Source organism: Lutra lutra, chromosome 5 (assembly GCF_902655055.1).
Source record: "Lutra lutra chromosome 5, mLutLut1.2, whole genome shotgun sequence".
NCBI lineage: Eukaryota > Metazoa > Chordata > Mammalia > Carnivora > Mustelidae > Lutra > Lutra lutra.
The window spans coordinates 106,319,141-106,337,236 of record NC_062282.1 but is presented as its reverse complement, the minus strand read 5'-3'; the positions used below and the strand labels follow the sequence as shown (position 1 = coordinate 106,337,236).

General features: G+C 37.8%; 1 protein-coding gene across 1 annotated transcript in view; it reads left to right on the top strand.

The window, feature by feature from the left end:
- The window catches only part of HOMER1 (homer scaffold protein 1), a 134,427-nt gene extending 116,852 nt beyond the window's left edge, over positions 1-17,575 (top strand). The window contains exon 9 of the mRNA XM_047730129.1: positions 14,183-17,575. Within this exon, the coding sequence (XP_047586085.1) occupies positions 14,183-14,371 (189 nt within the window). The 3' untranslated portion in view covers positions 14,372-17,575. The remainder of the gene's footprint in view (positions 1-14,182) is intronic.
- Positions 17,576-18,096: the final 521 nt, after the last annotated feature.

The following is an 18,096-nucleotide window of genomic DNA, read 5'->3' as shown; positions in this document are numbered from 1 at the left end:
TAGTCAGTTGAAGTCAAGAATGCTGCTAAACATCCAATATCAGGACCAAACTGTCAATAGTGCCCAGGTTGAGAAAGCCTGGTGTTGAGCTAAAGATGAAGCGCGTACTCGGGGCTAGAAGAAGAGGGGGAATTCAGTGGAGCTTCGTCTTTCGTTCCTTTGGTTCAGGCTGCCATTTTCGGAGTCTTTGCCGCGATTTAGGCATTTGCTGAGCACTCATGTACCTTTGCTCGGACTCTCACACTAGCAGGTGTTGTATCCCCATTTTCAAAGAGAAGGCCGCAGTTCGGGGGTGTTCGCAAGTTGACAAAGTTCTGACTAGAAAGGAGTGAGACCCACATTGGTTTGGACTCCACAGTGTCTGTTCTTTCTGTCCGGCTGGCCCACCGCTTCAGGTGGCCACGCTGCCAACACGTTCCTGACGGTTCTGGCAGACGTTTTCCCAGTTACATACACATTGTCCCAGAGAAACCGAGATATATATATATTTAAGATTTTTAAGATTTTACTTAATATGTAATATATATTATATATAAACATATATTATGTATATATATATTTAAGATTTTACTTATTTATTTGACAGAGACAACGAGAGAAGGAATATAAGCAGGGGGAATGGGAGAGGAGGAAGCAGGTTTCCTGCTGAGCAGGGAGCCTGAGGCAGGGCTCGATCCCAGTACCCTGAGATCATGACCTGAGCTAAAGGCAGATGCTTAATAACTGAGTCGCCCAGGTGCCCCAAGGCATTGTTTTATATAACCATCAAAATCAAGAAACTATCTGTCTACAGACCTTATTCATATTCCCATAATTGTCTTAATAATCTCCTTTATAACAAAATTTAAAACTTGTTTTTCTGGTCCAAGATTTATTCTAGGCTCATGTGTTGCATTTAGTTTTCATATGTATTTATTTTGATGTTTGAGTTGTCCCAGATTTGGCCAGTGGGAACTCCTTCAGTCCAGCTTCTGTTTCCTTTTTATGAGACCTGTCATTCTTTAAAGAATGTCTTCATGTTTTAGGACAACTACATATTCCAGGCTCATCTTATATTTTTTCAGTCCTCAGTCTTGGAATTAGCTATTTCTCCAGGGAGAAATTTCTTCTTCTTTTTTTTTTTTTCTTAAAGATTTTGTGTATTTATTTGACAGAGCAAGAGCACAAGCAGAGGGAGAGGGAGAAGCAGACTCTCTGCTGAGCAGGGAGTCTGAATTGGGGCTTGAACCCAGTACTCCAGGATCCTGATCTGAGCTGAAGGCAGATGCTTAGTTGACTGAGCCACCCAGGTGCCCCTCCAAGGAGAAATTTCTTTAAGCAACGACTGATACTTAGAAGCCAAGATCTGAGTACCAGATAAGCTTTTTGCTATTGAGATGACATCATTTCTATGCCATCTTAATAAGCAGGGCTGGAAATACATATATACCACATTATGTCTATTTCGGTAGCCATGTATGCATAAAACTGAATTCTTACTCATACCTCCCATTGCAGTGTAATACAATGGAGTTTATTCTAGCCTTCCCCATACTCATATTTATAATTCCTTTACCCAATACTAAGAAACCTGATTCTTATTATCTACAATATATTTACTTACTTTCTCAATCTTAATACAGAAAATAGTTTTTGAATTACTAATTCATACCACCACAAAAAAATGCAGACAGAACCTTACCAACTTGAGATCACTGTAATTTTTTTTTCCTCAGCCTGTGTTCAAAACTTTGTTGGGTTAGTTCCTCCCCTCCTGTGCAATTGGTTAGGTTATTCATTTGAAACATACTTCTGTTTGGGGTGCCTGGGTAGCTCACTCAGTTAAGCATCTGCCTTCAGCTCAGGTCATGATCCCAGGGTCCTGGGATTGAGCCCTGCATTGGGCTCCCTGCTCAGTGGGGAGCCTGCTTCTCCTAGTCCCTCTGCCTGCTGCTCTCCTTGCCTGTGTGCTCTCTCTGTCAAATAAATAAATAAAACCTTTAAAAAAAAAAACATACTTATGTTCATTGGTATCATACTGTATTCTATTTTCATATTTTCTTATCTGTTCTTCTACATTTTATTTATACATTCATTTCCTGAGTATATGAAACATTAGCATGGTTCCAAAAGTCAGAACTACTCAGAAAGTTGTTTTTAGAGACCTCCCCTCCAGTCCCCACTACCCTAGCATCTGCGCGGTCCTTCCCACCTGCCACCTGTAGGTAACCAGTCTCATTAGTTCCTAGTTAATCCTTTCTGCATTTCTTTCCACACAAATGAACAGATAGATCTCTTTACCTTCCCCCTGCCTTTTTTTTTTTAAAAGATTTTATTTATTTATTTGACAGAGAAAGATCACAAGTAGGCAGAGAGGCAGGCAGAGAGAGAGAGGAGGAAGTAGGCTCCCCGCCGAGCAGAAAGCCCCATGCAGGGCTCAATCCCAATACCCTGGGATCACGACCTGAGCCGAAGGCAGTGGCTTAACCTACTGAGCTACCCAGGCGCCCCTCCTCCCCTTTTTTTTAATGGTAACACACTCTCGATTACTCTTGTGCACTTTGCTTCTTTAACTGAAAATACATTCTGGGAGTCACTGTTTCCGTTCATCGAGATCTTGTCCGTGCTTGTTATAGCTGTAAAGTCCCTCACTTGTGTGTGTGGTAGTTTATTCAGCTACTCCTTTATGGGGGTATTTATGTTGTCTCCAGTGTTCTGTAATACTACTACAATAAGTAATATTGTGTATAGGTATTTTGTTATTGTTGGAGGTATATCTTCAGGATAGATTTTTTTTAAGTTCTTTTTTTTTTGTTTTGGTTTTGTTATTTTTTAGTAATCTGTGCACCCACTGTGGGGCTCGAGCTCACTATACCAAGATGCAAAGTCTCATACTCTTCTGACTGAGCTAGCCAGGCAGGATAGATTCTCAGAAGGAAGATTTCTAAGTACGAAAATAAACACATACGAAAAAAAAAAAAAAAAAAAAAAAAAGAAAATAAACACATACGTACGTAGTTTGGTTAAACAATGTCAAATTCCCCTCCATAATAGATTGTGCTGGTGCCTACTTAAACCACTGCTGTGAGTGCCTCTTTGCCCATGGTCTCGCCAACAAAATGTGTTGTCATACTTATTAATTGTGTGATAGGTAAGAAATGATAGTTTTAATCTGTATATCTCATGAGCGACATGGACATCATTCATAAGCTTAGAGGTCATTTCAATATCTTTTTGTACATGGGTGGATGGGTGTTCATGTCTTTTGCCCTTTCCCTATAGGATTTTTGGTTCTCTTTCTGGAGTTCTTTACATATTGCAGGAGTTCTTTTTATATCTGATTACATGTTAAAAATTTCTCCCAATTTTTTTTTTTTGGCTTTGCCTAAGATGGTGTTTTATGTAATAGATTTTATTACTTTTCTTCTCTTGGTTCTTGCTTGCGGATCATATAGTTAGATAGCTCTTTTCCAAACTCAGATGATACAGGAATGCATCTGTATTTCCCACTAGTCCTTACAGGGTTTCATTTTTTACATGGATCTCTGAGTGTTTTGGGTTTATTCTTTTGTGTGTGATATGAGATGTGGATGTAGCCTTCCAAATGTCTGTCCAGTTACCTCATTACCATTTATTTAAAACTTCATTCATTTTTCCAGAGATTGGAGATACTTGATTTCTATACACATTTTGATCTACTCGAGGCTTTCTATTCCAGCCTGCTAGTCGCTCTATTAACACCTCTGTACCACACTGCACCAATAGTAAAGGCTTCAATATCTGGTAGGGCCAGGTACTCCTCACAGAGTTCCTTTTTCATTGGCTTTTTTTTTTTTTCCAGTATTCTTACCTATATATTTTATCATATGAAATTCAGTGTTCAGTACCAATTTTTGTGTCAACTGAAAATAAAGCTCCATAAAAAAAATTTATCGGGATTGCTTAAAATTTATAATGACTTCAAGGAAGCAATATCTACTGAAATTTCTGTCTTATTCAAAAATAAGGGATGTCTTCCCATTTCTTCACATCTACTTTTTTGTTTCTCAGGAGAGTTTTAAGGTTCTCAACATTCTATTTTGCATGTTTCTTATTTATTAATATTTTATCTTCCTTTTTTTCTATTTCAAATGGGATTTTCTCTACTATTAAATCTTTTAATTGATTATTGTTTGTATATTTGAAAGCTGTTGAATTCTGTATGCTATTTTTACGTCTGGCTACCTGACTAAATTGTTTTATTATTTGAGCTAGTTTTGTCATTTATTCCATTGATTCTCAAGATTTTTTAGGTATTATAACACATAACTGCCCACAGAGGTAATTTTACTTTTATTCACCCAATTATTAAGCCTCTTGATTTTTCTTGTCCAATTACACCTGTGAAAAACACCACTACGATGTTGAACAAGAGTGGAGATGATGGGCTTATCTTGTCCCTCATCTTAGTGAAAATACCTCTAGTATTTTTCCATTAAGTAAAATGCTGGCTGTAACACTAAAATACATTTTATCATGTTAGGAGAGTGTTCTTCATTCCTATTAGTGTGTTTTTAATCAGGGATGAGTGTTGAATCTTGTTAATGGTTTGTTTTTTGTTTTGTTTTGTTTTTTTAAGTATCTCTGGAGTTAATCATAATTTCCTCTCTAGGTCTATTTAATATGGTTTATTTTATTAGTGGATTTTCTAATACCTAACCACCTTTGCATGACTGGAATAAATACCACTTAGCTATGGTATCTTATTTTCTTAATGTGGTATTAGATTTTTGTTCTTTAGTATTTATTATTTTTACAAAATACTCATTTGTGGTATTGGTCTGTAATTTTCTTCTGGGGGGAGCTGTTTTTATAAGATTGAGGCATCAAGCTTATTATACTTTGCACACAGTAATACTTCAGTCCTACTTCATGTGCTATCTTCATTTTCTATGTTCTGCAATAGCAGATGGCATATTGAAACTACCTGGGTCTTTGAACGCTGACACCATCAGGGCCTGGTGCATCTTTATGGAGTAGTTCCTGGATTATCTCTATTTCTTCTGCAGACACTGGGCTGTGCAAGCTTCCAGCTATGTTTCACAGAGTCAGCGAGCACCCTCATATCTTATTTTATATAGTTGTCCATTGTCCTTTTCTTCTTCTTGTCCAGTGTCCTTCTTGTCTAATCAGTGCCACTGTTTTTTTCTGTCCTCTACCTTATGAATTTCTCCTTTTTTTAAAAAAAAAGACTTTATTTATTTATTTGAGAGACAGAGATCACAAGTAAGCAGAGAGGCAGGCAGAGAGAAAGAGGAGGAAGCAGGCTCCCCACTGAGCAGAGAGCCTGATGCAGGACTCGATCCCAGCACCCTGGGATCATGACCTGAACTGAAGGCAGAGGCTTAACCCACTGAGCCACCCAGGCGCCCCATGAATTTCTCCTTTTATTTTTATTATTCCTGCTTCATACTTTGTTTTGGTGTACTTATTCTTTCTCGAGCATTTTTTTTTTTAAGATTTTATTTATTTATTTGACAGAAATCACAAGTAGGCAGAGAGGCAGGCAGAGAGAGAGGAGGAAGCAGGCTCCCCGCTGAGCAGAAAGCCCGATGTGGGGCTTGAACCCAGGACCTGGGATCATGACCTGAGCCGAAGGCAGCGGCTTAACCCACTGAGCCACCCAGGCGCCCCCTTTCTCGAGCATTTTAAGAAGAGAATTTAATTCCTTTATTTTCATTCTTTCACTTTTATGTATATGTGTTTAAAGCTATAGATTGTCCTCTGATGATTGCTTTAGGTATGTTTCATAGATTCTGATATTTAGTATGTTCATTATCATTATTTCCTGAAATTCTGTAATTTTCATCTTATTTCCCTTGTACCCATGATATGTTTAAAAGAAGGCACTTGGGGTGTCTGGGTGGCTCAGTGGGTTGAAGCCTCTGCCTTCGGCTTGGGTCATGATCTCAGGGTCTTGAGACCGAGCCCCGCATTGGGCTTTCTGCTCGGCAGGGAGCCTGCTTCCCCCCTCTCTCTGCCTGCTTCTCTGCCTACTTGTGATCTCTGTCTCTGCCAAATAAATAAATAAAATCTTTTTTAAAAATTAAAAAATAAAAGAAGGCACTTTAGGGGTGCCCGGGTGGCTCAGGTCATGATCTCAGGGTTCTATGTGGAGCCCCACATCGAGCTCTCTGTTCAGTGGAGAGTCTGCTTCCTCCTCTCCCTCTGTCCCTCCCTTCTGCTCGTTCTCTCTGTCTCTCTCAAAGAAATAAGTAAAAAATAATAAAAAGTAACAGAAGGTGCTTTAATTTCCTGGTGGAAAGACTTTTTTTTTTGGATTTAGTTCTTAAGTTCTAGTTTTACTATCTTGTAACACAAGGGTTCGTATAATTTCTGCTTTACATAATTGCGCTTTTTTGCATCATCTCATGTATGGTGTTTTTTTTTGTGATGTTCCTTATTGAAGTTATAATTTTTGTTTTCTGCCTTGTTACTCATCCTTTGTTCTACTCGATCTCTCCTGGATTGAGAGTGGCACAGTGAGTCTTTCATCAGTGTGTTTTTATCTATGCCTCTTTACAGCTCCTGTAATTCCTACTTTATAAGGAGGTTGGTACTTAAATATGATGGTTATATCTTTATTGTGCATTGCAGCTTTTAGCCTTAAAGTGCCTGCCTTTGCCACTTTTTCTACCAGTATCAAAACCTCTCATTATCTTGCGCCCATCCTGTTATTTTTGCCCTTCCTAAATGAATTGCTCAATGGAAGGACCTTTCTATTTTATGATTTTGTTTCCAATTCCTACTCTTACTGCCTTGTGATCACATATTTTTTTAATATTTATACTTAATGTAACTTAATAAAACCTTTTTTTGACCTCATGTAAAATCAGTTTTTGTGAATGCTTCTTGTGTGTCGTGTAGTAATACTTAGAGACTGCTTTGTGAGCCAAACTGAAATATTTTCTTTTACTAGGTAACTCATTCATATTTATCAATACAATTTTTTATGCTTTGTTTCACCTTGTCATTGTTTTATGTAATAATTCCTATGTGTTAATTTGATTCTTTCTTTTTCTTTGCCCTATTTTATATCTTTTGATATTTAAGGTCTTAATTTTGTTTAGTGTTTACCTTTAGACTTTTTAAAAATACTCCTACTGGGGTGCCTGGGTGGCTCAGTGGGTTAAGCCTCTGCCTTCAGCTCAGGTCATGATCCCAGGTTCCTGGGATCGAGCCCCGCATCGGGCTCTCTGCTCAGCAGGGAGCCGGCTTCCTCCTCTCTCTCTCTCTGCCTGCCTCTCTGCCTACTTGTGATCTCCATCTGTCAAATAAGTAAATAAATAAATAAATAAATAAAATCTTTTTAAAAAAATACTCCTACTTACCTATATTCATATTTAAACTTTCTCTATCTGGTTTATTAGTTTTTATTTATTTATTTTTAAAATATTTACTTATTTTAGAGAGAGAGAGAGCGGGAGGGACAGAGAGAGAGGGAGAGAGAATCCCAAGCAGACTGCATGCCGAGTCCGGAACGCAATGTGGGGCTCGATCTCATGACCCCGAGATCAAGACCTGAGTGGAAACCAAAAGTCGGGAGCTTAACCAACTGCACCACCCTGGCATCCTTGTCTGTTAGTTTTTAATGAGAGCTGACTTTGAACTATTACCTATTAAATAATTAGAAGCTTATTCTCCTTTTCTCTTTTCCTTTTTTTTCTCCTGCTTTTTAGTTGTATTATTTCTACCTTGTCAGAATAAGTAGTATTTGGGGGTTGGGGGGAGCTCCGTTTGGCTCAGTTAAGCATCTGACTCTCAGGTTTGGCTCATGTCGTGATCGCAGGGTCATGGGACCCAGCTCTGTTCTCAGCTCACAGAGTCTGCTTGAGACTCTTTCCCACTCTGCTCCTCCCCCTACTCTAGCTCTCACTCTCATTCTCTCTCTCTCTCATAAATAAATAAATAAATAAATAAATAAATAAATAAATAAATAAAATCTTTTTTAAAAAACTAACATTTTTATATTATTTTTTAACCATTGTCCACCTTTTAGTCTTTGATATATATTACATATGGTATATCTAGTACCACCAGTCCTTTCTCTGAAGTTTCTACAGTAATATGTTGGTTGGATGAAGCTTTTCCTCTAGTAGATGGTTCCAGAAGAGCTCATGGGTTTAAGTGGCTTTTTAGAAGACTTAGTACTAGGGTGCCTGGGTGGCTCAGTCAGTTAAGCATCTGTCTTTGGCTCAGGTGGTCATCCCAGAGTCCTTGAATCAGGTCCTACATTGGGCTCCTTGTCCGTAGGGGGGCTTGCTTCTCCCTCTGCATGCTGCTCCTCTTTTGTGCTCTCTCTCTCAAATAAACAGATGAAATCTTTTTTTTTTTTTTAAAGGATAATTTTAAAATAAATAAATAAAATAAAAGACTTGGGTGACAAGTAGATAGAGAGTACTTGGTTCATAATTTTCTTTCATTGAGTTTCTTGAAAATGCCACTCTGTTTCCCTTGTTTTTATGTTGCCTTTTTTTTTTCTTTTTTAAGATTTATTTTAGAGAGCATGAGCAGGGGAAGGGGCAGAGAGAAAGGGATAGGGAGAGAAGCAGATTCCCTGCTAATCATGGAGCCCAGTGCAGGGCTAGGTGCCCAGGACCCCAAGATCATGACCTGAGCTGAAATCATGAGTCGGACACTTAACCACTGGAGCCACCCTGGAGTCCCTTATGTTGCTTTTGAGAGATCTATTCCAGTCTACTTCTCTTGCCTTGGAAGTTTAGCGCTCCTGTGTGTGTGCCCTGAGGATTTTTCTTTTATATATGTGTGCATATATTATATTTTTAGATTTTTATTTATTTATTTGACAGAGAGAGAGGGAACATAAGCAGGGGGAGCAGCAGGCAGAGGGAGAAGCAAACTCCCCACTGAGCAGGGAGCCCAATGTGGGACTCAGTCCCAGGACCCTGGGATCATGACCTGAGCTGAATGCAGATGCTTAGCTGACTGAGCCACCCAGGTGCCACTTTTCCTTTATTTTTTTTTTAAGAGTTTATTTATCTACTTGACAGACAAGGATCACAAGCAGGCAGAGAGGCAGAGAGGGAGAGGGAAGCAGGCTCCCTGCCGAGCAGAGAGCCCAATGCGGGACTTAATCCCAGGACCCCAAGACCACTACCCGAGCCGAAGAGCTTAACCCACTGAGCCACCCAGGCGCCCCTTCCTTTATTTTTAATGTCTAAGAGTTCTACTAAGATATTTCTCAGAATTGATTTTTATGAGGGTCAGGGTTTTTAGGTACTTGGTGGACCCTTTTAATGTGTAGATTTGGGTCTTCCTTTATTTCCAGGAAGTTTTCTTATGTAAAAGTTTTAAATATTAGCTTTGTCCTATTGAGGTGTGTTCTTAAGGAGCTCCAGTGATATGTAGTTAGATGGTCTTTTCTTCTCTTCTATTTCAACCACTTTCTCTTTGACCATTTCCGCTACGTTATCTCACTTGCATTCCCTTGAATATTTAAAAATAATAACTGAGTAAAGCATAATGTAATTTAAATTTAATTAATTTAATTTAATTTAAATGCATTTAAATTTAATTAATTTAATTTAAATTAAATGCATTTAAATTAAATTAAGTTTTATTATTCAGTCTCTATTTCTGATATAATTTTGCCTTTTTCTTCTATTTCTCTCAGGGTTTAATCATTCCTGTTTTTTGGTTTTTTGGCTCTTTTCTGTTTTTAGTGTTTGATATCTGAATCAGGCTCTATTTTGAATGCCTGTTTGACAATATTTAAAGTTCATTTACTTATTTTTTTAGTATCATGTACACCCAACTTGGGGCTCGAACTCATGACCCTGAGATCAAGAGTCATACTCTTTTCTGACTGAGCTAGCCAGGCATCCTATTTGACAGTATTTAATTCAGAATGGAGGCTTCTGTTTTCTTGCGCTTCATAGTTGGGTTTGTTTGGGTTTTTTTCGGGGGGAGGGGGCAGTGCTTTTATTTTCATTCACTGAAGTGTCGAGATTTTCATTTTCTCTTTTCATCTTAGGATAGTTTACGTAGATGAAGATAGCTCACACCTTTGTATTTTGTGGATTGAGTGGCAGTTTTGAGTGGCTTACAGATTCTCAGTTCAAAACCACCCTCTTTTTGGAAGATAATGGTGGAGAGGCTATGTGTCCTTCAGTGCTTTAATTTTCTCTTATCTTAGAAGACTGTAAGTTTCCCTGTGTTGCTTCTTCTCCTTTACTGTAGTGAGCCAGCAGGCTTCTTTCTCTTTCTTTGTGCCCATTTCTCCTCTCCAAGACTGCCTCCTGTCTCGTGTGCATGAGTAAGTCAATTCCTTGTAGTTCCGCTTTGGTCTACCACAACTTTGTTTATTTGATTATTCAGGATTTCAACACTTACAGGCTTTAGGGTTATTAGAGTTCAGTCTTAAGCCTTTTGTTTTCCTCTTCCCTCTGTTCTGCTTGCTCCATGACCCCGCCTTGTCCTTTACAAAGGGTTAGAGAGAGAGCTTGGGAAATGTCTTTGCTGGAAATTGAAATTTGATTTGTTCTATTTCTTCTAGTTACTTTGAAGTCATGGAATCTGTGTGGTGTTATTCTTATTATTGATTTTTATAGTTTGGGAGGATGGCTGAGAGATGTCAGCGTACAGAGTCACCATTATGTTGGTGTCCCAGAAGTGCTTACTTTTTTGTTGCCAGTCTCCTTGTTCTAGAATGCGTGCTACATTAAAACAAGAACTCTCTTTGTTTTCTGCTCTATCTCTATTGCTAGTACATAGAAGATGCTTAGTAAATAATTATTGACTGTCTCTTCTTCAAAACTTGTGTACGTGTCTTTTGCCCACTTTTGTCTTGAATTACTGATTCTTCTTTTGATGGTTTATATGTTGTATTACATATGAAGGTTGATGACCTAATAGGGCAATATATCTTGCTTGTAACAGCTTAACGTGGGAATCAGCTGCAAAGAATTTTTCTGTAACTTTTATTTAGGTTAAAAATGCAGGATTTATGGGGCGCCTGGGTGGCTCAGTGGGTTAAGCCTCTGCCTTCAGCTCAGGTCATGATCTTAGGGTCTTGGGATCGAGTCCCGCATCGGGCTCTCTGCTCAGGAGGGAGCCTGCTTCCCTCTCTCTCTCTCTCTCTCTGCCTGCCTCTCTGCCTACTTGTGATCTCTGTCTCTCTGTCAAATAAATAAATAAAATCTTTAAAAAAAAAAAATAAAAATGCAGGACTTATACTGGCGGAAAATGAGCCTGATCTAGTCCCAATGATGATGGTGATAATTGTGTAAATTTGTTTTAATCATGCTAGTGTTGAGGTACCATATCTAACAACACAGAATGTGACCTTCTACCCACTAAGATTTTATACTTGCAATTAGTGCCTTTTAAAGCACTCGGAAGCAAGTTAGCTTCTGGCCTCCATTGCTTTATCAGGACTGAACCAGGTCTCTGGATTCCCCCAACACGTGCTTACATGTCAGTGAAGAAGCAGCAGCTAGTAGCACAGATATGGTTAGAAGCAGAAGAATATGTTAAGAGGGAGAAAGAGAGGCTTGGAAAACAGGAACATAAGGCAGACTACTGGGAATTTCCCACCCGCCGGGGCGCCGGTGGCCTGGTGTTGGCCCGTGTGCACTGACGGGGTTGGCCATTCTTGCTCTAGGATTACATTCTCTGCCTCAGAATAGACCAGCACTGTCAGCACTGTATTGGATCCCTTTTGTTATCTGACTCCTAAAATTCCTCCAATCAGAGAAATGGCTGAGAGTATGACACTCTGTCTAGGGAGAACAATGCCATTTTAATAGCTGAGGAAATGTGGTGTTTTGCATGCTTCCATTGAAAATGTTTGCATGTTTCATTGATTGGCAAGGAGAACAAGGAAGCCTTTCACTGTAAGGAAGGCTTCAGAGGGCATACTGGGCGGTGCCTGGTGAAGTGGGTGTTTTCTATTGAATGACATTTGGTCTATTTTTATAGTTGGAAACATTCTACTCTTAAGCTTATTGTTGAAGCAGGCAAGAGAGCCTGCTGTGCAATCATGAGTGGAATTTTTACATTTGATCCGAGCTCTGTTTTCTCCCTCCTAGTTTGGAGCCTCCATGCATGTGGCTTCTGCATTTATAAGTATTTTATTGGTTTCAAATCCTGCTCACTGTTTACTTATCTTCCCTTTGTGGGTTATTCACAGGGAAGAGATTAGAAACATACCTGGGAAACCTCCAGCCCTAAATGCTTTCATATTAGATTGGGATTTCTTAGAATCTTCATTTATTACTCATTAGAGCTGCTGTATTCTAGTATTTTCCCAGGTTCTAGTGGCTCCTCCTGGCATTCTAAGAGTAAGAAGCCTTACTCTTAGTTATTTCTGTCAGGGCAAGTGAACATTTATGTTCAGACTCCTAGAATAGGGTTACTTTCTTAGATGTATTCAAGCCAATTTCCCCATTATTTTCCTCAAAAGTTTAATTTTTACAGATGTTGTAAAAAATAAATTTTGGAAAAAAGTGCCCATAATCCTAACAACAGCAGCCCCTTTCTGTTTGTACAGTTATTTACAGTCTTTGTCCCCAGGCATACCAGTGTTTGCCTATTTGCACTGTGCTGATTCACATTCAAGGTTTTTTCTCATTTAACATTTACCGGATTGTCTGTCAAAAATTTAAAAAAAAAAAAAAGTGTTCCACCATCCTTTAAACTTGATAGAATTTTTATAAGGTTTACATTTAAACCATGTATTAACATTTGAAACATAGTATTTTCTGAAGGACGCCTGGGTGGCTCAGTCGGTTAGGCTGCTGCCTTCGGCTCAAGTCATGATGCCAGGGTCCTGGTATCGAGTTCCACATCGGGCTCCTTGTCCAGCAGGGAGCCTGCTTCTCTCTCTGCCTCTGTCTGCCACTCTGCCTGCTTGTGCTCTCTGACAAATAAATAAATAAAATCTTAAAAAAAAAATCTTTAAAAAAAAAATATTTTCTGAGGCTGATTCATATTGTATTATTAACACCAGAATGTTGTCATTGTCCCATATAATTGACATATGTGAGTGATCTTTCCAGAAAGGATATGTAACTTTCAACTAACTGCTTATCTGAATACCTTGTATAAAGTGTCATAATTGGTTTTCTGCTCTTTTTCTCAATTTAAAGTTTTAACCAAAATTAAATCTCTGGGTTATTAGATCATTTTATTTTTTAGAATCTCTTACTATATTTGTCATGTTTAGAAACACTTCTAGCAATACCTTCTAATTTTTAAGTATACTAGACTTGATTCTGTTTTTTTAATTAATATTTTTGTCATAAACTCTTATTTGCCTTTTGTCATTTTTTTTCTATGATTGCAGTATGTTGGAACTGTCAGCTTTATAATTCTCTCACATGTACACTTATCATAGATCTTGACTATAGTTTTTAGCCATTGAGCTTCTTCCTCTGCCACAAGCACTCAGTTGGATAGTGAGGCAAAACAAAGACTAATTAACACATTCATAGGATCCTAATACTTCCATGTTAGAGAGTTGTCGTCTCACAAGTCTTTTTCCAGAATTCCCATTAAGGAAGAAAACATATTCTCTTTTTCTCTACCTGCTTTCAGCTGAGAGTGCTACCAGTTTGTTATGCATTAGGGGGAAAAGAGGTGGGCAGAATTGAAATATTGAAATGGGACGTAGCTAATCCACAAAATGGACCTTTTTTTTTTTTTTTAAAGATTTATATATTTATTTATTTGTCAGATAGAGAACACAAGCGGGGGAAATGGCAGGCAGAGGGAGAATCAGGCTCCCCTGTTGAGCAAGGAGCCCGATGCGGGACTTGATCCCAGGATCCTGGGATCATGACCCGGGTCGAAGGCAGACGCTTAACCGACTGAACCACCCAGGCGTCCCTACAAAATGGATCTTTAATCCCCTTCGGTATTTGAAGTGCTTAGAGTGTTGCCTGGCACAAAGTAAGCAGTCGGGAAGTTTCTGTTGGGTTGGATAGATGGATTCTGGAACGAGCCTGTCAATAAAACCACATGGATTTCTCAGAGGGCAGAACTCTAAAAATCTCCGTACATTGTGTTAACTTGAGATTCAGAAGCTCCTCTTCCCACACGTCAAATTGCATCAACTACCGTGAAATTAGTAATAACAGAAGTTGTATTGTTTTCTAAGTTGTGAACTGACATGTGCATATGTATCACACTTTTGTTTCTAAAGGAAGTAGAGATTCGGAACAAAGACCTGGAGGGACAGCTGTCTGACTTAGAGCAACGTCTGGAGAAAAGTCAGAATGAACAAGAAGCTTTTCGCAATAACCTGAAGACACTCTTAGAAATTCTTGATGGAAAAATATTTGAACTAACAGAATTGCGAGATAACTTGGCCAAACTACTAGAATGCAGCTAAGGAAAGTTACATTTCAGTGCCAATTGATTAAAAAATACACTGTCTCTCTTCATAGGACTGTTTAGGCTCTGCAGCAAGATCGCACATAAAATCTGAATATCACTCCTCCTCCAGGAGGATGATCTTTTGAAAATTGGAATTGTATATTTCAGTGTAAATTTTAGAATTCAGCTCGTAGCTAGTTGGGGAAAAAGAGATGAAAAACTTGAACTACAAATTACCTCCATGTATATTATTGGCCATAGTTAACTAGAAAGTTATAAATAGACACTTAATGCAATCTTTTTTTTCTGATATTAGCCAATGGGAGAACTAACAATGTCTGGGTCACATCCCCTTTTTGTGTTCAACACAGTGAAGGCTATCTGCTTTTTAAATTAATTTATTTATGATATCTAAAGCTGTGTTTTGTGCAAAAACTTAGTGATGAAAGCCCTGTCTTCTGTTGTAATCTGAATAATTTCTCAGGATATTTTTGCACTGCTGAGAAGCAGCGCCATTACCAATTAATTCTTGCCAGGAGTGAGAGAGAGAGCTGCATCTTTAACTGAAACATACTCACTAGAACTGGGTGTATAGAGTTCTTCCCTTTTTTTATACTGGAAGATATTTCACTCGGTGACCACTCTGGTACACTCTGGTGTTCTTGAATCTTGTCTGCTGTATAGTTTACTTTTCCATATTGATTCCATGTATTTATGAGAAGAAACTGTCTCCCATTTTATTACACATTTTAAAGCCAACTAACGAAGGCAGCTGAGTCCCTCAGAAATTTTTCTTTTTAAATTTCTAATAAATTTGACACACAGTACTGAAATACAGCAGCCCGTCCTCGACGGCCTGGCCTAGCAATGTTAAGTATATTTACAGAATATGCAGTTACATTTATTTATATATTTTGCAAGAAATCTTTTCTGAATGATCAATGCATTTCAATTTACAACTAATAATGGTTATTGGGGAACTGTTTATTATAGATAATTTTAAGGTGTATAGCAATTTTAAAGGGGATCCATTTCCATCAAACAGCCGATCAGAGGACTATTGGGATTGGAGCCGTGTACTGTGTCCGGGTCTTCACATCAGCCACATCTCTAGTCAAACCTCACAAGGCAATATTCTGAACTGTTAACTAGGCATTTCAAACAGGAATTCAATTCAGTAGGCTCTTCTCAATGAACAAGTTTTAATGTTGTTTTGATGTAATTTTAAAAGACTTTTAGCAAACATGCATTTCTTTCTATATTTCTTTTAAGAAGCTATTTTAAAAGCAAGCCAAGTGCTGTCTAGTCTGCTTACGGAGTTAGGGATTGCATCAGAGTCCATATATCCTCGCTGTACAATGCCTGTGATGTTGAGGGAGGGTTCTTTTTTAAAGTGTATGCTTGAGTCTCTGACTCTGTGATAGAGTCTACAAATGCACTGACTTTGTTTGTACCCCAAAACGATGGAATTGTTAAGTACAAAATCAAGCTAATGAATCAATTTGTAACCATTTTTTCACTCACAAACAGCAACTCAACACTAGACAATTTTGTTTTATATATGTATGTGTATGTATGTAAATACATACATATTAATTTATACTAGAGTGAAAAATAAATGGTTTCTTTCTAAAGTTAGTTTCTAAAGTGAGTTTTCAGGTGTCTCTGAAAAGTTTCTATCAGACACTTAATCATCGTATATTCTATGTGCTATGACATCGTGTAAGTTATCTCCATCTATTTTAGGATATATTCCTCGCCTATTATAGGGAAGGTAAATTTAGGTACACAAGCTCAGAGCTGAGATATTTCTCTGATAAATCAGGTAATAAAATTTATTTGATTGATGGAATTTTGAAGTAGATGTGATTTTATCCATCAGTTTCTGAGTAACAAAGAGCACCAGATTTTAATTTAAATAGGGGATTTAACACTAGGGATCAGGGAATTTAGTTATGAAGAGTTAAAAATTAAAAAAAAAAAAGTGTAAGCTGTTGAAATGGTAAGTGAATTATTTTAATGATGTAATAAGATATTTTTAAATTTTGACATAGTCGTCATTTAATGGGAAAATAACTCACCAAAATGTCTCCACTTGAATTGTATTGATAATTGAGACATGTGTGTAATTCATTATATACATATACCCATATGTATATACAGAAAATTATTTTTAATATTTTCCTACTGATAAGAAGTTTAAAATTGGAAATTTTGTGAGTTTTTTCCTTGTCCAATAGGGCCTAATTTTTTTCTCTTTTTAGTGATTTCACAATTTGAGGGCTGCACCTTTAAATTCCCAGAGTGTCATTAGACGTGTACAGTATATGGGATAAGGTGGACACAAGTGCACATATAAATAAAATCTTAAGACTATTTTAAATACTCATTTACAGTAGGAGAGTATCTAGAAATCATCATTACAAGTCATAATTAGGTTGTGTGTCTACTGCAATTTTCTCCATTTCTGTATTATATAAATAAAAGTTTGCCTATTAAAATCTGATTTTTCCCAGAGACAAGTATTATATAATGTATCTATATTTAGATCCAACTGTGGTAATATATTTATCAGAAAATGATGCTGGGGACTGTCACCTGAACATGTGGACTTGAAGGGACACAGACAAGGAGAGCAGAGATCGATCCCATTGTGTATAAGTTATTCTCTGATAATGATGAATTCTTGTACAAAAAAACGACTGAAAAAAAGGAAAATCAAAAATACAGTTTTTATTTTGAAATACATTTGTTGTTCTCTGGAGAATGTACTTTATCTTTTTTTCCTTCAGTCTTTTACAGATACTTCTGAAAAAGCATTTACTACGTGATGGCGGCATTTGCTTACCTCTTACAGGTGCTACTGGATTTCGCATTAGTGTGTTATGTTGTGAAATCCTGACTTTGACATAAAAGGTTTTATAAGTATTTCCCTGCCTGGAAAATTAGTTTTTGTTTCTCCTCTCTCTCCTTCTCTCTGCCTTTTTTCTCTCTCCTGTCTCTCTCTTTTTCCTCCCTTTCTTTCTGCAGATTAAAAAGAGTGCATGAAGTAGCATCCTTCCTTGTCCCTCTAGAAGAAAATTCGGCACCGTCAGAATGTAACGTTCTGCTGTCATTGAACTGCTGGAGAGCAGACAAAAAGCTTGCAGGGTTTTTTGTTTTTTTGTTTTTGGGTTTTTTTTTTTTCCAAGTGGAAATAAAAGGGATGCTCAAAATTAAACCACCACCTTTGAAAACTTTTTTTTTGCCCCGTTCAGATGGACTGTCTTCTGTCACGTGTGTCCTGTAGCCTACCGTGGTTTTATTTCGCTGCAGACTGTGCAGCTCAGCGGCTCTCTCCCTGCAGACCTGATCCTCTGTCCGTTCTGGAACATGAGGCAGGCCGCAGGGAAGATGGGTTGGGTGTCAGTGTTCTGTTGGGTTTTTAAAGAAATTCTGGTTGTTAATTTGGTGTCACATGATTTTACCATTCCCGATAGGCTGTACTTGAAGTCATGAAAGAGTCTTCATTGAATTTCTGTCTTCTGTATATTTGGCATTGTTCCTTGATCATTCATGAGGTAAATTAATTTATGTAAAATCTTAGGAAAACTTTCAGGTAAGAAGTAGTTAAGAATGACATGTTGAAAACAAATTTTCTCAAATAGGGTACTGTGCTATAATTACTGAGAAGATGATTTGCACGTGAGAGAATATTTTTTAAATTACTGGAAAAGGAACATCGTTGGAAAGAAAACCAAT